This window comes from Pyrus communis, chromosome 3, assembly GCF_963583255.1.
Source record: "Pyrus communis chromosome 3, drPyrComm1.1, whole genome shotgun sequence".
NCBI lineage: Eukaryota > Viridiplantae > Streptophyta > Magnoliopsida > Rosales > Rosaceae > Pyrus > Pyrus communis.
The window spans coordinates 16,823,210-16,843,324 of NC_084805.1; the positions used below are offsets into that span (position 1 = coordinate 16,823,210).

General features: G+C 36.3%; 1 protein-coding gene, 1 long non-coding RNA gene and 1 pseudogene across 2 annotated transcripts; 1 reads left to right on the plus strand and 2 right to left on the minus strand.

Annotated features, from left to right (window-relative positions):
* Positions 1 to 284: 284 nt before the first annotated feature.
* Positions 285 to 3,916, minus strand: LOC137728309 (disease resistance-like protein DSC1; annotated as a pseudogene).
* Positions 3,917 to 4,408: 492 nt separating this feature from the next.
* On the plus strand, positions 4,409 to 7,007 carry LOC137727820 (uncharacterized). Its single transcript, XR_011067857.1, has 4 exons — positions 4,409 to 4,942; positions 5,334 to 5,523; positions 5,976 to 6,273; positions 6,426 to 7,007. It is a non-coding gene; the product is annotated as an uncharacterized lncRNA (long non-coding RNA).
* A 137-nt stretch (positions 7,008 to 7,144) lies between these two features.
* Positions 7,145 to 13,478, minus strand: LOC137727819 (disease resistance protein TAO1-like). The gene is made up of 5 exons (XM_068466652.1): positions 12,781 to 13,478; positions 10,437 to 11,538; positions 9,959 to 10,234; positions 8,206 to 9,858; positions 7,145 to 8,059 (listed from the first exon to the last, which is right to left on the minus strand). Exons 1-5 carry the CDS (start codon positions 13,362 to 13,364, stop codon positions 7,385 to 7,387), a joined length of 4,290 nt encoding a protein of 1,429 aa, XP_068322753.1. The 5' UTR covers positions 13,365 to 13,478; the 3' UTR covers positions 7,145 to 7,384.
* Between the last annotated feature and the right edge of the window lie 6,637 nt (positions 13,479 to 20,115).

Genomic DNA, 20,115 nt, shown 5'->3' on the forward strand with positions numbered 1-20,115 from the left:
TACCAGCGAAAGCACACGCAACAGAAGAACAATGAGGATTCATAAACAACAAATGAAACATACCATTCCAAAACCAGAAAAAGCTCCCAAATCAAAACTCACATTTTCCGTGATAAATGACAATGCAAGCCCTTCATTAGATTGTGGTAAATTTCTTTGAACATCAGACCTTTACAGGTTTTGAATAATGATGCAATCAAACTGTGATGATAAATCTTTTAGTCATACAAATAAAATCATTCAATCTATGCTAATCAAAATACACATCAACTCGTATAACCCTCCTATACTTTGGCAGCAAATATCTCCTGGAGAGCAGACCAAGTTCCTGAAACTGCAAGAACAACTCCCAACACCAAAATGCTGACATTAGAGCACCATTGCCCCCACCCCATCTTACTCTTGAACACGATCAGATGAAATAAGTCGGCACCACAAACCCTAATGCACAGCACACACCACTCCCCACCAACGACATGAAATCTGCGAAATTGGGGACCAACAATATATGCCACCAAGATCGGTGCCAAAACCAGCATCCATCTCATCCACAAGCAATACCTCCCTCCCCAAAATCGCCTTTCGACAATCTCATACACCGGGTTCATCATTATAGGCAATGTGAAGAACAGATTCACCACAAGGCCAAGCTTCACCAGGGTACTAATCAATCATGCACCGTAATTAACCGAGATCATATCCTTGGTTTGGTCCCCAAATGCAAAATAACCAAGACCGGAACTCAGGGGTGCACATATCTGCTTCCTCTTCACTTATAACGTTTTCATACCACACGTACACGTGATCTTGTCCGTCGTCATAGCAGTCATTCAATCTCCAGCCGTCGACAAAAATTGCAGAATCGAACAGTCTATGGCTTTCACCCAGGGATTTGAAATTGCACCTAGCTTTTATTACAAACTCTTTATCGCAGTTGGAAACACAAGAAACAACAATAGAGAAAGCGAAACCCAAAAAACCTGTTCGAAAAAAATCTGGAGGAAGCTTAATATGGACTGAAGATCCCTCTCTTTGATAGCTGAAGCTGAACCACTTTGGAATTTCTTTTCCCGGACATACAATGACAAACCAAGGGTTCCCATAAGATTTGTTTGATGAATTAGTTGCCACTCGCAAAATTCTAAGTTGTGCTTCATCCATCATGTTGCTCCTTGCATTATGATCCAATTTTTGGCAATTAAAAAAATTACGGTTCCCAAAATATGTGTATTTATCTCAACCTTGTGTGAGTGTTGTCCTTGAACTTGACACTGTCTTCAGCGATGTGCAGCATTTAGCTTCAAGATCACATTGCACTGGGAGCTCTGGTAATGATTGAAGCTTATCGCACCTGATTAAGCTTAGTCTATGCAACCGAGAAGCTTGTTTGATGCTTGCAGGTATGCTGCTAATCAGGCTTCCAGTCAGAACCAAATCTTGCAATGAGGTTGAGCCAACGAGACCATCAGGGATTTCTGATATGCGGGTGCCTAGGAGGTCTAGAATTTCCAAAGATAGTAAATGAACAGAGCTGGACGGCAACTCTTTGAGTTCCCGACAGTAACGAAACCTAAGAGTTTTAAGGTTTGTTAAACAGTAGATACTACTCGTGACAACACTTAGGTTCCTACACGTACCAAGATCTAATGTTTCAAGCCCAATTACATTTCCAATAAACGAAGGAAGCTTTTCAACCGCTGTCCCTTTCAAACTAAGAAAGTTGAGATGTTCCATTGGCTCCAAGATCTCCGAGAAGTTTTCAAGTTCAGAGCACCCATAGATATTGAGTGTCTTGAGAGATTTCAACTTACAAATGTCGGTTGGGAGACTCACAAGTCTCTTACAACCAACCAATGATAATTCACTTATATCCCTGGGAAGCTCAGAAACCTGGCCAAGAGATGTGCAGCACTGTAGATCAAAACAACCAGAGACTTTCAGGTTACACCTGTTGCTTGGAAGTTTCTTGAGGTCTCTACAATCTGTTGTATCCAAGTAAGAAATTTTTTCGTGAGACCAAACTGATTCAGGCAACTCATGTATACCGCTGCGATGTAAATCTAAGATTTCAATATTCTCTGGCATCTCTGGAAGATACTTGAGACTCTTGCAATATGCAAGATCAAGATGAGTAAGCTTGTCAAGAGGTTGAAAACACCCAGGAATTTCAACCAAACTGACACAACCACCAAGAATTATGTACACAATTTCTCGACTCCCAGAGAGATTTGGAACTTCAATTAAATTTACAAACCACTTCAGATTGATCAATTTTAAGTTCACAAGTCTCTGTAACAAAAGCAAAGAAAAATACAAAGAATTAATAAGGGAGACTTTCGACACTACATTTTTATACAAGAACTAAAATAGGCATATATACCTGCTCTTCATTCCATAGCTTTTTAACTTGGCTTCCGGGCATATGAAGCTCAACTAGATTTTCAGGAGAAAAACTTGACAGCAAAGATTTCAAAGGATATCCTTCCCACCTAAGATAACGAAGATAATTGAGAAGATCTAGAGAAGAGGTTAATTTACAGTAAGCGTCAACCATTCTAGAGTTAACCACAATTAGCATCATTAGGTTAGACATCACTTTGAAGTCTGCACGTTTCCATTTTTGCTCTTCAATCTTATACGAGTGAACCAATATGGCTTGAACAATTGGAGTTCCCTGACAATAAGAGCAAATTTTAAATGTGAATATACATACAACAAAATTCAATCTATAATTAAATTTTATAGACGACCTTTTCTTTGGTTTGTTATCATCTAAAATTCGTTATTTGTTTTTATTAAAAAAAAAACGAAAGAAATTGAATACGCTTAGCTCTTACCGTGTTATTTTGCAGTACACGATGGACATCCTTATACTTGAACAACCTACTCCGTTGACAAGGATCTTCAATACACTATTCAAGTATAATTATGCTTCCCATTTCTTGTAGCAGATCGTGCATCTCTATTCTTTTCTTTGTTGAATGAATTGATATGAGAGACATATCAATGAGAACTCCGCCTGCTGCAGAGAATCCACGAATATCGAACATTCGTTTTACCTCGTCCACATCCTTCCCTTTATGAAAACAAGCTATATCCAAAAATATCTCCTTCTCATTTCTTCCCAATCCATCATAACTTTGTCTCAACACTTTATGGATATTTTCATTGGGAAATTCTTTCAATTTGTTCAATTCATCTTCCCATTCTTCTTTGCTCTTGCAATTTAGGAATGAGGACCCCAGAAGTACGAGAGCTAAAGGAATGCCTCCAGCATAATCCAGCGCCTTTTCTGCCAACCCCTTATAATTTGTCCTAGGAGTACTGTTATTCTTGAAAGCATGTGAATAGAAGAGCTGAAGAGCGTCATCTGGTTTTAATCCCTCAACCTCGTAGATCTTATCCTCTTCAATAGTTGGCCTAAGCGTCCTCCTATCTCTACTCGTGATAATGATTCTACTTCCAATGCCATATTGAAGACGATTGCCAGCTAAATATTTCATTTGCATTGAATCACTCACATCATCAAAAACAATGAGGACCTTTGTACGACTGAGGCTTTCTCTAACAAAAGTCGATCCTATGGATAGATCTTCTTTCTTTAATATCTCTTTAAGAAGTTTTTTTTCCAAGCGATCTCGTCCATCTGTTTGTTCTGAGTTCTCCCTAACATTTTCAAACCTTTTCAAGAGGATAATTGCACAGACTCTTTGATCTGGAGGGACTCTGTGGAAATTTAAGTACGAAATCCGCCTATGCCTTAGTCGGTTGATTTGTATATGGACTACGTATTAATATATATATATATATTTTTTTTTTTGGTTGGGGATTTTGGGTATAGAGGCTGTGTGTGGAACCAGTGATGCAAGGGCGAGATATGATCAGTCGAGCTCAACCTGGAAGGGGGAAAACTCATGCTTTTGGGATTCTCATATTGAATAAAATCTATAAACACAACGTCACCTACGCCCACATATATGCGATTTATGTTTGATTATATATGGCCGTGGATGGTGGTCTTTCCAATATCACCCATGCAAACACCTTTCCAATCATTAATACTTAATAACGATTCAATTTGCTCGATGGACTTTTAATTCCAACCATTCGCAATGCAAGGAATTTAAATTTGATCAAATCAACTCAACTCTTGCAAAGACTCGTTTTACTCAAATTTTTTTTTTTTGGACGTCCTCCCCTTGTCTTGACTAATTGGGCTTCGTTTGGAAGTCGGCCCAAAGTGACCTTGAATATGCCAGGGTCAGGGCGAGTCGGGTTGTAAGACAGAAATGAGTTGCGACAAGTGGCAGAAAATCTTAGTCCACTTTGGAGAATGACATGGCAACACGGAGCTCATACGCTGACGGACAGACAGAGAGAGGGCTTTGAAAATGGCAATGGCTTGGAGGCTTCCCACACTGCTGGCAACACCAGGAAACCTCCATCACCATGACTCCAAAACGCTTTCGTTCCAAGCCTCGCTGTCATGATGCCGGACTTTAGCTCCAGACCATCTCCTTCCTTTGTCATCTTCTTCCACCTCTACCGCCACTCTTTCGTCTCCTCCCTTCAACAGGAAAGCTTTCATTTTTCCATTTTTATTCACAAATCGCAAAAAAAATCCCATATTTTTGTTTACAAACTTGAAAAGAACCCATATTTGTTTTCAAATTTGAAAAGAACTGAATTTTCAATTTTTGATTTGTGTGTGCAGGGACCAATACGTGGCGTTTCATGAAATGTACGGCCAGGGCGGGAGCTGGGGCTGTGAATCTTGCTCGGAGGACACCCGTCCAGCATACTGGTGGTCGGCGCCACCGAGACTTTGGGGAGGCAGATTGTGAGGAGAGCACTTGATGAGGGACATGATGTTAGGTGCTTGGTTAGGCCGAGACCAACCCCTGACGATTTTCTAAGAGATTGGCGTGCTACTGTTGTCAATGTAATTCCAATTCACCAACTCTTATAAATTTTAAAGAGCCCATAAAAATGTGAGTTTTAATGCCCAACTGTTGAAGCTATCATTGAAAAGCAGAACGAGCAGTTCATTCGTTAAATGATCAGTTCGTCCATTAAAGCATATTTTTGTCTAATTTTGGTTTCCTACCTTTTTGTGTATTTATGTTATTCCTTGTTCAAATAAAAAATAGGAATAAATTAGAAAAGGTCTATGGATTGTTCAACATTTAAAAAAAATGCTGCGATTCAATTTAGAGATTCGTGTATCCATCTAAGATCATGAAGTTATTTTATATGTTGCAGTAAACATTACCGGACTTACTAATGTGTCCTGCGTGCATTTTTGGTCTTATCTAACCATTTTCTCCATTTAGGTAGATTGGGAAGGAAAAGTTGCTCTTACACAATGAAGTTATTTTATTTGTTTTCTATTCCATCCACAACTGTGACAAGCATCCCGAAGTTCCACTTATGGAGATCAAGTATTGCACTGAAAAGTTTCTCCAGGATTCATGCATAAATTAAATCACGTCATAATTCGTTTATGTGGATTCATGGAAGCAGGTTTCACTTAAACTTCCTCTCTTACTATCTTGTTACTGGCATATCCAGATTTGTGCTTCACTGTCAGCTTGATGTTTCAAATTAATTTCCGTATCTTCTTATTGTTCTTATTCTCATGTAGCACTCCTCCAACCCCCATTCACCTTCTTTATCAGAACAACAATTAAACCAGATAGAGTTATAAGAAGTTGCATGTTTAAAAATCATTCAAAACACAGGCATGCATCTAAGCACACACAACCTGAAAAGGTATGCATATGCGTGGAGAATGATCATATGTTCAGAAACGAATCTTTCCAAGGACATGATTTCATAGAACAATCAATAATTATGTATGCTAGTTATCCTTCTGTCATTACAGTTTCTTGTGTTTCGTTGTGAGATGGAATATCTATTTTGATGTTAGTTTTAGCTACGACGTGAAAAGGCTTATCTTTACGTTTTATTCTCAGGGGATTATTGGACAGTATGCAGTATTGCAGTGCCTATATTAGAAGAGAAATCAGTATGGGGAACAGATGGCCCCACAAGAATTGCATACATGGACACCCAGTTTAATCATGCATTGACCGTTTCCCTGGTTGATTTTAGAAATACCTTCTTTTTGTTTACCTCTCGTTATGGTATCTGAACACTTTTTATTTTTGGTATTAGGATGTAGCTCCTCTGACCTTTATAGGTTTAAGAAATGAGAAAGTCAGTGGGAAGCTTCTCACATTTGCTGGCCCTCGCGCTTGGACAACCCAAGAGGTGAGCGAGGATGTTTACCACCAGAGGCCCTTCATTGTCCTTTCTTCCTCTAATTTTAATACTCTGCAACCGAACTTAAGGCCAGCTCCTACTGTGCCTCACCCTCATTATAACCAAGGTCTGGGGTTTTTAAAAGTGCCTTTTGCTTTCAGGTAATAACATTGTGTGAAAGGTTTGCGGGGCAAAAGGCAAATATAACAAGAGTCCCAGTTTCTGTCTTGAGAGTAACCCGTCAACTAACTAGGCTTTTTGAGTGCACAAATGATGTTGCTGATAGATTGGCATTTTAAGAGGTAACTTCTTAAAATGAAAGATGTGAATCTGATAAAAGAAAATCGTATTTCAGAATGTTTTATTTGCACTCATTTTTTTCTTTCTTTTTGTTCGTATGTTTATGAGGAAATTAGAAACAAGCTCAGAGGCCTTGCACTTTTTTCTTTTTTCAATATCGTTGATTCTATATCAAATTTTGTCAATATAGTTATCAATGACAAAGAAGGTCAAGTAATTTTCTCAAAATCATTGAATTTTTTTTCCGTAAATGTTGCTTATTATTTTATTCAACAGGAGTTCCAATGAATTTTATCTTTGTTGTATCTATTTGTCAATGATTTTAGTTGTTTTCTCTTTTGACAAAATTTTTTCTAAATATATTATATAAATTTTGTTATGGGCTTCGATTTTTGAATCAACCGAATTCTTTGGTTTGTATAGCAACCTTAATTGATAGGTGATCTATTATGACGCAGGTATTAATTATATTTGTAGAACTCAATGAATACTTTATATTTCTTAAACAAGGACTGCCTGTCGGTATGAAATTTCTCATCTCTTACTCCTCCCTTAATTAGGATGTAAATAGATTTTGAGATAGATGTAGACAATTTTAATATATTTCACATGTTTAACATAGAATTGTGGTTGAATACTGGATGAACTACTCAAATTTTTTATCTTTAAATTATTTTTTAAGGATCAGTTTAGGAGAGCCCTAAACCAACAACAGATTAATCCCTTCGACTTGCATCTGGCTCATCACTTCCACTTGCTTGCTCAGACTCATCTCTTCCACTTGCTTCCTCAAGACTAGTCGTCTTCTTTTGCTTCCTCGTCACCCACTTTCTCCCTCAGAGTCATATCTTCCACTTGCTTCCTCAGATTCATTGCTTCCACTGGCTTCAGGATCACCAGCCCCACTTTCTCCCTCAGAGTCATCGCTTCTACTTGCTTCCTCAGATTCATTGCTTCCACTGGCTTCAGGATCACCACTCCCACTTGCTGCACGCTCATCTTGTTCTTGTTGCGACATGACATCACATTTTAATTTCTCAGCATCTTCGGCATACAATAGGCACATCCCACACTTTTCCACCATCCTATCGTATCTGCTGCCTGACAGGAAGTGAACAGAGACCTCAGCGACGCGGTCGTAAAAAGCAGAGGACCATTTTGTTTTCTCTTCATATTCAAGGTCTTTATACAATACGAACACATGCTGTGTCTCTATGTAATCAGGAAATCGTATAGTGAAAGAACAATTGATTTCATGACTTTCCCCCTCTCCAGTTTTGAAATTGTACTTGCATTTAAACGCCATAAATGAACGAACGCCTCGGGATTCAACAAAAGAGAGAGCGAATCCCAAGAAACCTTCACGAAACCAATTTGCAGGAAGCCTGACATTTATTGAAGCCCCCTCATTTTGATGTAGGAACCAATTTGGAATTTTATCTCCCGAACATACAATGGAAACTGAGGGCCCAGAGTACTTTTTAGAGTACTTTTCCTGCAACATTGATTGAAATCTTGTTACTTAACACAGAGAGAGAGAGAGAGAGAGAGAGAGAGATACATAATCGTCCTCTTTAAACATTTCCTGCAACATTGATTGACATCATGTTACTTGAGAAAGAGAGAGAGAGAGAGACATACATGATCTTCCTTGTACGAACAGAAGCGATCTGCCTTGTACGAACAGAAGTAACGTTCCTCTTCTTCCTCTTCTTTTAAATTTGAAGATGCAGTTGAGAAACATACGAAATCTTCTTTCTCTTCTTTTAACTTTGAAGACGCAGTTGCCACTCGCATGATTCTAAGCTGTGAATCAACCATTATGCTGCTCCTTGCATCATAACCCAAGCTTGGACAATCACAAAAAGTATGTTCCTCTTGTAGCAATTCATATCTATTCCAACATCGTGTAATTGCAGTCCTTGAACTCAATACTGTATTCAGTGACTCGCAGCCATCTGCATGAAGACGACGTACCATTGGGAGCTCTGGTAAAGATCGTAGGCTCTTGCACCAGGATAAGCACAGCCTAGACAGCTGAGAAACTTGTTTAATGCTTAAGGGTATGCTCTGAATTTTGGTTAATTCCAGATCAAGAACCCGTAATGAGGTTGAGCAAATGACGCCCTCAGGGATTTCTAAAATACCGCTGCCATGGAGGTTTAGTACTTCAAGTGAGAGAAAACCAACTGAGCCAGTCGGCTCACAAAACTTTTGAAGTTTCCGACAGTGACTAAAGCTGAGCGTTTTTATATTTGTTAATTCGTAGATGCTACTTGGGACAACTTCAAGTTCAGAGCAACGAGAGAGATCAAGTTTCTCAAGAGATTTCAACTCACAAATTCTCGGTAGGAGACTCGCAATATTCATGGAATTCCACAGTTCCAGTTTTGTGAGACAAAGGAGACACCTCATTGATGATGTGGGCAATACTTCTATTCTTGTGTGAGACAAATCTAATTTACCAATACCCCCGGGAAGCTCCCAAAACTTTTCAAGAGAGGTGCAGCCATTTAGACTAAAAGCACCAGAGACTTTCAGCTTGCAAGTGTTGCTTGGCAGTTCCTTGAGTTTTTCACAATGGGCAATATCCAAGGAAGAAATTCTTTCATGAGACCAAACTGATGACGGCAACTCCTTTATGCCAGTGTATCTTAAATTTAAGAATTCAATATTGTCTGGCATCTCTGGAAGATACTCGAGACTCTTGCACTGTGAAAGATTAAGACGAGTAAGTTTGTCAAGATTTTTAAAATGCTGATGAATTTCAACCAAACTTTCACATCCAGAAAGATCCATGTCCTCAATATTGTCTAGCATCTCTGGAAGGTACTCGAGACCCCTGCACCATGAAAGATTAAGATGAGTAAGTTTGTCAAGATTTTTAAAATGCTGAGGAATTTCAACCAAACTTCCACATCCAAAAAGATTCATGTCCTCAATGTTGTCTGGCATCTCTGGAAGGTACTCGAGACTGTTGCACCGTGAAAGATTAAGACAAGTAAGTTTGTCAAGATTTTTAAAATGCTGATGAATTTCAACCAAACTTTCACATCCACAAAGATTCATGTACACAATATTGTCTGGCATCTCTGGAAGGTACTCGAGACTCTTGCAACATGAAAGATTAAGACGAGTAAGTTTGTCAAGATTTTTAAAATGTTGAGGAATTTCAACCAAACTTCCACATCCAGAAAGATCCATATGCTCGATATTTGGACTCCCCAAGAGATTTGGAAGTGCAGTTAGACAGTTGCCTTTAGAAAGGTCGATCACTTTTAAGTTCATAGGATTCTGTAACAAATTAAAGAGAAAGGGTAAGAATTAACAACTTTGTCTGAATAAACTTATGCATTACATCTTACGCAAAAAAAACTATAACAAGCACATATACCTGGCCTCCATCCCAAAGTTGCGTGACTTTACTGAAGGGCATGTGAAGCTCGACAAGATTTTCAGCAGAAAATTCTGGGGGCAAAGATTTCAAATGATATCCCAACCAGTTAAGATAACGAAGAGAATTGGGAAGAAAGAGAGTTTTAACGCTCCTCCAAAAACCAGTTTTGAGCAATCTCATATTATACATCTTTTTGAAGTCTGCACGATCCAAGTTTTGCTCTTCAATCCTTGACCCCAGGGGACAGTTTATGGCTTGAACCTTTTCGGTTCCCTGACAACCAACAGCAAAGTACAAATGTGAACACACTAACACACAACAAAATTTAATCAAAACTACATCTGTAGGAATATGACTTATTTTTTGTAAATGAGTTTTCTCTAGCTGTCTTCTCATAGCAAGTACACAGTATTTTATCGATCTATTTCTTTTCTTTATTGTTTAAAAAAATTGTGAATCCACTTGCAGCTCTTACCGTGTTATTTTTCAATACATGATAGATATCCTCATTAGTGAACAACCTACTGCGTCTTCCGGGCTCTTCAATACATTGTTCGCGAACAATTGACCAACCCATTTCTTGTACCAAATCATGCATATCTATGGTTCCCCATTCCGAAGCAATCGATATGAGAGACCTATTACGGAGAACTGTAATTCCATCTGCCGCACACGAACCACCATGCCCTTGGCCAAAGTCTACCATCTTTTCTACATGCTCACGACGTTCCCCTTTATAAAAGCATGCTATATCAAGAAATACCTCCCGCGCACTTCTTGGCAATCTATTATAGCTTACTCTCAACGTATTTTGAATTTCTTCATTGGGATAATTTCTCAGTGTGCTCCATGCTTCTTCCCACTCGTGTTTGCTCTCACGTTCAAAGAATAAGGAACCCAAAACTTCAAGAGCCAGAGGAATGCCTCCAGCATATTGTACCACCCTTTCTGACAACTCTGTATATTCTTCTCTAGGAGAGTTATCCTTGAAAGCATGAAGTTGAAAGAGCCGAAGAGCGTCATCAGTTTTTATTTTCTGAACCTCATATATATATTTTTCATCACTAACAGCTTTCTTGAGTACGCCCCAGTCTTTACTTGTTACGATGATTCTACTTCCATTGTCGTAGTCTCCAGCTAGATCTTTTATTTGCCTCCAGTCACTAACATCATCAAAAACAATGAGCACCTTTGTACGGCCGAGCCTTTCTTTAACATTCTTCTTATCTATGGAGAGATCTTCTTCCTTTAAGATCTCTCTAAGAAGTGTTTTTTGCAATTGAACGACTCCGTCTGTTTGCTCTGCCTTCTCCCTAACGTTGTTAAGAAGACAAGAAGCTTCGAACTTAGAAGAGAGTCTGTTGAACACAGCCTTAGCAAGGGTGGTCTTTCCAATACCACCCATACCCCAAATGCCTACAGTGCAAACACCTTTCCAATCATTAGTGCTTAATAACGATTCAACTTGCTCGATGCGGCTCTCAATTACAACCATGCCCTTTAAATCACATAAGGTTTCACGTTTCAATTTCGTTGAAATATCTTCCACAACTTCCTTAATGAAATCAGCCTCCGTCCTGCAAAATAGGATTACAAATGATGAGCGATATGTAGTAAGTAATGCTTTAACTAGTCATTCCCTTTGTCTAGTAAACCCAGTTCAAAGACACTGTTCATTCCCTTTGTATTTTTTATTTTTGCATAGTAGAATTACTAATATGCCCTTTGGCCCAGCTGTTGTCAAATTTTCCCACGTGTTGGTCATCTGAGGTTGCTTTCCTCAGGTGTCGCTCCCTTTCTTCGACATCATTGTTCCTCTTTGCGATTAGGAGAATAAGGAATTAGGACGAGTAGAAGCCGATCTAGTAGCAGCAGCAAAACTATAGAGCAAGATTTGTTCATGAAGGAAAGAGATTTAGTCCCTCTGTATGCGAACAAGGTAAAACCCACCACTCCACCCTGCTCAATCTCAAGGTTTCATGGATTTGAGCTAATTCGCACACCATTTGTTTGCTTAGCGAGAAAGTTCGCATGAATTACAAGTTCTGCTTCAGCTGGGATAAGCTGTGTAATGTGTTTATACAAGTATATAAGGCAACGATGACCTTTATTCTTATTATTATTATTATTATTATTATTATGTGCTGAATGTTTATCAACATTCACGTTACTTATCAGCGTTCACGTTACTTAGTAAGGAAATGGTGAAGGCTGAGGACCAAAAGGCATTGTCTGTTGGCATAATTGGTGTCCCGAATGCCGGAAAGTCTGCACTCACTAATTATATGGTTTGTTGTTTTCGATTTTGTGGTTTAAAGGTGTTTAATTTGACCCTTATTTTTTACTTTCTTTTAATTTTTTTAATGAATGTTGAATATGGTTTGGTTTAGCTAATGATTATATTGAGTGTGGTTTATGGTTTTATGGTTATGGTATTAAGTATTAAGTAGTTTTTTCATTTGAATAACAGTTTGCTTGGTGATGTGGTGATTCATTTTCGAAAAAAGATGTTTTTGTGATGGGGTTTTCGGTAAGGTACACACACGTTAGTATAGTGAAGTATTGGAGGGAAAGATATGGGGTAAACTTTCATGTTGTGTAAGTTTGGTGAATTGGTCATGGTTTAGAATTTTATGTCAAATATGGTTAATTTGTGTTTCTCAGTGTTATATTTGTATTGATTATGAATAAGGTTCAATTTACCTAATAAAAAATTTGAAGTCTATGTAATGAATATCCTTTCCTATAAACAATAAAAATAAAAATTTGAAAAGAAATAATCACAAGTAGAAATTGATGCAAGTTACAAAGTTAGTTACCCTTTTTTGTTTGAATAATCAAACCCAGATAAACCGGTTGCTTCCACCAAAGCAGCTTTCCACTCGATCACCTTATCCATACGGTCCTTGAAACGATTTTCAAGTTCAGCAAATGCACCTGCATAACTCCCCTCTTGTTTTCGCACTTCTGATGGACTGATGTCGTAAAAAATGGGTACGACCATCTGGCCATTTTTCTTTTTGCATTTGAGTATATGCACAAGTTCAATCAAGCACCATGTGGAAGACGCATAGTTTTTGGAGAAAATGATCACCGAAAGCCTTGATTTCTCTATTGCTTCTCGTAGGGCGGGTGCAATTTCGTCTCCTCTCTCCAGCCTGTAGTCCATGTAGGTTTCGATTTTCTTGCCACGCAAGGCAGCATGAAGATGGCTGGTAAAATTTTTGCGGGTGTCCTCACCTCTGAAACTAATAAACACATCATACTTTTCTCGAAGAGGGGGGATATCAACATCATCATCGTTATCATCAACAGCAGCATCAGCAGCACCAGAAGAAGAAGTCGAGGAAGAAAATGTCAATGATCTGCAGCACATGTACAACAGAGTCCCGATGGCGTCCATCTCTCTATCTGTTAGAGAAGAGAATGAAGCGATCGAAGCGAGAGTATTTGATTACACAGAGCAGAAAGAGAATCTGAACTATTCTTGCATTTGAGACTAGATCAGATTTTAGTACAGAAACTAAAAATTTGAAGAGAGAGACTAGTCACCTAACAAGTGTTTCAATAAAATATAGAGACAAGGATTAGTCACCTAAATTTTTTTTGATAATGCAACTATTAAAAGAAAATTTTGTCCGCAGCACTCTGTAAGGCATCTTTCAATAAAATATAGATGATCGAGGAAATTATCAAAGATTAGACCAAAAAGAAACCATAAAAAATAAAAAGACGAAATTGCTCATCAGCACATTCGGCGTAGAAATTGTGTGCATTCAAACAGAAGAAAAGTGAAAGAACGAAAAGTAGAGAATGAGCCCCACCACCTCCTCCTCCTGATGCGAGGAAGTTTCCTAGTTCTTACTGAGCATGTGCACAAAGTTACAAACACTCCAGAGAGGACAAAAATTAAATTAGAATTAGTCAACCAAAAAATATTTGATAATGCTACTACTTAAAATTTTTCTTTTAAATCTTCACCCAAAAAAAAAATAATAATAATTTCTTTTAAATATGCTTAATTAAAAGACAGTTTTGTCCGAAGCACTCTTGCAAAGGCATCTTTTAATAAAATATACGTACAAACAACTATCCAGGAAAATCATCAGAGATCAGACAAAAAAAAAGACGAAATCGCTGAAGCACCTTCGGCACAGAAACAAGACAAGTTTTATAATTTTCGTGAAAGGGTCAACTCTGGAATCCAACATCATAATCCATAAGCTTTAAATTTATAGATCTTTTAGACATATTGCAAACAAATTGTTATGACCAATTGGAAAACAAACAGCTGCAAACAAATTGGGAAAAAGGAAAAAATTAACAAAGATGCAACACACATATTAAAACAACACATATAACATTAAATGCAAACAAACTACTAAAATTAAAATTTCAATTTGAGTATAATAAAACCTAAACAGAATATGAAACTTTTTTCTAATTGTAAAAAATAAAATTAAACCAGATGGTAAATTTGAACTCAATAATTTTTGAAGTTTTACCTTTTGTGTAGAGAATCCTGCAACGCAAACAAAACTAACTTAATGTTAAATAATGCCACGTTCTCAAACCCTGTGAAAAACCAACATAAATATTATTGAACAATAAATTTATTAAACTGTGAAGTAACGAAATTGTTAACCACCACCAAAGATGTTTTAACCTATAAAAGAAAAGAAAAAAAAGTTGAACGACACTACAAAAGACATAAACGGAACTACAAATTTAACACGGAATGACATTTGATATACCAAAAGATTTTAAAGAATGATACAAATACGTATAAACAATTATCAATATAATTAAAAAAAATTTGTAAATTCTAAATTTGACATTACTTGTCAGCTCACCCTCTTTTTTTGCTTGCCAATTTCAGCAAAGGCACTTTGTAGCTTATATAAATTGTTGTGGCACTAATGTGCAATAGAAAACGTAGTCATAAATAAGATGTACAAAACAATAACACTATAACAATATTTTTTTTCATTCAAAGCAATGGCGCATATATATATATAGGGAAGTGTTATTGGCACTTCAAAAATCTCATTCTACACTCCTCACAAATGTATTTTTCTTTCCTCATATAGAAAGTTAGGAGTGTAGAATGAGATTTTTGGAGTGGTAATAACAATTCCCTATATATATATATAAACATTTATCAAAATGATTAATAGAAATTTGTAAATTCCAAACTTAACGCTACTTAGTAGCCGAACTCACCTTTTTTTTTTTTTTTTCAATCTCAGCAAGAGCACTCTGTAGCTATATAAATTGCTTTGACAATGATCTGCAACAGAAAATACAGTTACAAATTAGATACACAAAGGACCAGTATTGCAATGATATTTTTTTTTTTTTCATTCAAAGCACTAATAACTGAGAAAACTCTATTTCTAAGAAACATTTTAAAAAAATTACAAAGTTCACTCCCTTTAAAATGAGAAATCACTATCTAGGTACATAATTTTTCTTCCTCTTTATTCTTAAGCTCTGTTTCTAAGAAAGGTTAAAAAAAATTTACAAAACACACACGCTTTAAACTAAGAAATCTCTATCCAGGCACATAATTTATCTTCCTCTTTATTTTTCCCCTTTCTTTTAACCAAATAATTCTTTTTAATATAACTAAATATAAATCCCAAATCGTAATCATCATGCGGACTTCACTCAGCTACCTAAACGACTATTTTCCTAAGTACACACACATATACATGTAAATACCTGGGCATTCTTATACAGAAATTTCATTCGTAAAACACACTCCATTTTTAATCCAACACAATATACGCCTTAAATTATAATCTGAATGTAGCTGAACCTTATGATGTAATTAAAAAATAAACACAAAGAGAAAACGTTATCCACATCATCATTTGACTTTGTAACCATAATAGACAAACTTGCTTTACAACAATGAGTGCCTATACTGTTATCTACATCATCCTTGACTTTGTAACCACAATTTAAGCATTCATAGTCATGGCTACATTGTAGCCATAGCTAAGGAAAATTGAATTCTCATACATATACATCGCAAAAGCCATCAAAATTGCCTAAATTCGCTATTTTTTATTACCAGAGCTCAAGAATACTGAATTCCACAAAACCCCAGCATTAGTAACACTAAGCCCTGAAACAAAATTCAAAAGCAACAAGAAATGAACCCAAATTAGACCAATAAACACTCAAAAGCTTTACAATATTTTAGCTTTAATTAACCCCAAATTTGAAAACAAATTATGGAAACAACACAGGAAGGAAAACCCAATTCATCATCTCTCTACCAAAAGATGCAGAAACAGGTGTACCAAGCAGCAATTTAACTAATGAAAACAAGCATATTCAATATTCACAAATTACAAACTACAACAAACACATATCAAGCTCAAAAAACTGACTTGATCCAATTGACTTGACCCAAGTCTCCCTAAACAGACAAAAATCCAGCTAAAAGTTCAAAGCTCTGGGAAAATTTCAAAATACTCACCGGAGATAATTCCCTTGCAGAAAACACAGATGAATCAAAGATCCCGGAGACGGGTTCTTGAATCCACAGCGAAGCTTCCTTCTTTTTCCACAAAGACAAAGACTTTCCCGGTCAACAAAAAAACAAGTGCAACATACGATTTATATAAAAATACTTGCCCAATAATTTTTTTCTGGGAAAATTGTAAAAAGGTGAGTGAATGGAGATGGATTTTTTTTCCATAAAGACAAAGACTTTCCCGGTCAACAAAAAAAGTGCAACACACAATTTATATAAAAATACTTGCGCAATAATTTTTTCCGGGAAATTTGTAAAAAGGTGTGTGAATGTAGATGGATTTTTGCAGAAAAAAACGTTTGGCTGGGATTGCAGAAGAAAAGAGAGGAAAAGAGAGAGGGCCGACGGGTCGAAGAAGGCCGGCCATTTTTGTCCAAATTAGCGACGACCTGAGGACTGCAATTTAGTGCTACTGGCTCAATAGACTCTTGACCTTGAGGGAGTGCTTGACTGGCTTTTTATTGGTTTCTTTTTCCACGGATTTGGATCCTCTCCTCTCCTGAGCTAATGGAGAGGATTCTCATGATCAATTATCATGGATCGTTGAATTTTTATCAAGGATTACAAGTAAGGGATTTCTTTAAAGTTATAATGATTGTAACCGTTAGATAAAAATCTAACGGCCCATGATGATTAATCAGGAGGATCTTCTCCATTAGCTCAGGAGAGGATCCAAATCCTTTTTCCACGAGATGGGAAAGTTTTTATAATATTTTTACTGTTAAAAGTGTGTTTCTATTGAGATTTGGATCCTCTCCTGAGCTAACAGAGAGGATCCTTCTAATTCATCATCGTGGACCGTTGGATTTTTATCCAACGGTTACAATTATTATAATTTTAAAAGGATCCTCTATTTGTAATCATTGGATAAAAATCCAACGGTCCACGATGATGGGTCAGGAGGATCCTCTCCATTAGATCAGGAGAGGATCCAAATCCTTTCTACTGGTCTATGAACAGTTACTTACCACTACAAAAAGCTCCGGTCTTTTATGTGCTTTTGTGTATAACCACTCCTCTTTTCTGTTTTTTTTTTCTTTTCTTTTTTTTTTTTTTTTTTCTCTTCTTCCCCATGATAAAACTATGAAAGGCTTTGATCTGTAAAGAGAGATTTTTTTGTGTGACGGCCATTCGACGGTATGTTATGTTATTGAGTTATGAGTTAAACAAATTTACATGAGTATTTTTTTTTTTTTCATATTTAGTGAATTTAAGCGAGTGTCACTATCATAAGGATGTTAATCTTGTATCGTAAAAGACAAACGTTATATACTATGTGTTATAAGTTGAGTGGATCAATAAGGGTACTTGTCAAAGTGGTGATGACAACGAAAAATTACTCACTAGGCTCTTACAAGAGAAATGCTAAGGATACTTTAAAAAATGATACTCTCTAAGGACTATTTGTCACCTCACAGTTTAACGTCAATTCTCGTACCAACATTATAATATATTGTGCCAAAAATATGGGGTGTAATATAATCCATAGGGCTTTGAGCTTTTAGCACATGTGAGTATTTTGAAATTAGGGTTTTTGAACTTTAATCCTTCATGAAGATTAAAATTTAATAAAAACCTGATGTTAGATTAAATATTCATTTTAATCCCTTAATGTGTACTTAATTCAAATTCATATTATTATTTTTTATATTTAATAGATAACTTATTTAATGTTATTACAATAAATTTTAAATTTATTATTATACACATTTTAATTCATTAATTTTATTTAACTTTTTCTAATTAGTGTACCGAACTGCTCGTACCTAAATATATTGTGGTGAATTAGTAACACATTAGAAAATATGTAAAAACATAAGTGTACCAAAAATTCTATACCTAATTATATGATATTAAACTAGTATACCGAAATATTGGTACCTAAATATATTATACTAAACTAGTGTACCGAAATGTCCGTATCTAAATTTATTATACTAACACAATGTACCAAAATGTTCGTATTCAAATATATTGTAATGAATTAGTGGCAGATAAAAAAATATGCAAAAACATAAATGTACCGAAAAATCTCTATGAAAATATTTTCTTTTATAAGATGCTTACCATAATGAGAATTAAAATTTATAATATTTTCATAAAATTATAAAAAAAAAATTAAAAAAAATAAAAATAAAAAAAGATATTGAATACATATGCTGACATTAAATAGAGTCTAGGGACTAAAATCAAGTTTTAATCTTGTATAAGACATTTTTCTAAACTTCATCTTATTTAGGGATTAAAATCTAGTTTTCTATTTGAAAGGTTCCCAGAGCTTTGAACTTTTAGCTGGATTTTTGTATGTTTAGGGAGACTTGGGTCAACTCAATTGGATCAAGTCAGTTTTTTGAGCTTGATATGTGTTTGTTCTAGTTTGTCTTTTGCGAATATTGAATATGCTTGTTTTCATTAGTTAAATTGCTGCTTGGTACACCTGTTTCTGCATCTTTTGGTAGAGAGATGATGAATTGGGTTTTACTTTCTGTGTTGTTTCCATAATTTGTTTTCAAATTTGGGGTGAATTAAGGCTATAAAATATTGTAAAACTTTTGAGTGTTTATTGGTCTAATTTGGGTTCATTTCTTGTTGCTTTTGAATTTTTTTTTCCACCTGCTTGTCTGCTCCAGATGAATTGGCCATTGGATCTGTTCACCCCCATGTCCCATCAATCGCACTCCATCTTCAATCTGCTTCCCTGTTGCCCCTGTATCCTTGAGTGTTTTCTTTGTAATCAACTCAGACGAATCAATCTTTCCTGCGTTTATAATACTTTGTAACCATAATAGACAAACTTACTTCATAACTTTTTCCATGCATTGATAACACAATATTTTTACATTTATATTACCCATATTTCCTAAGTTTTATGCTATGTCCTCTTGTGAAATTGGTTGTGTGATGTGTCTGGTGCGTATTTTGTAGATAATGGACTGTAGAGAAGACTTTGGAGTCTTTTGGTGATTTTACGGCAAAAAAGGATCAAAGTTGGAAAGAACTGAAGTCAAGAAGTATTCCAACGTTCATCAGATGCTAATTTGTTCAATTCGTAATTTAATGGCTGGTGTTTGGGAATTATAACTGGAGCTGGAAGGTGCTGCGTAGAATTACCATTTTCATTGGGACGTTGCAAATTCATCGGGACGAACTGGGTGTCGTGCCGCATATGTATGGAAAGCTCTGGATGTTTAGTTTGGGTAAACTTTTACAAATCATGATTATGATACTTCTAGAAGAAGTTATACCTGTTTTAGTGCTGTAAGGTCAGTTCAAGAATTCTAGGCGGAAGTGGAGTCCAAATTGAATCAGGAAACATGTTGGGATTTCTGTTTAGGCTGGGATTCAATAATTGCATCAAAGCAAAGCCTAACCTAAACCTACCTATATATTCCTTGAATGGTTGTAAAAAAAGGGTAGAGCAGCAACGTGGAAAGGAAGAAAGAGACGCACTTCATCAGATTGATGGACGACTGACTTAAGGAGAAGCCAAACACAAAGGGTCCTCCAAGGGTTTTCTTTTACATCTTTTCAGACTTTGTGATTATGATGGTCATGATTATGTCTTGCTATCATTTGATGGCCATGAGTAGCTAAAGGATCCGATGTA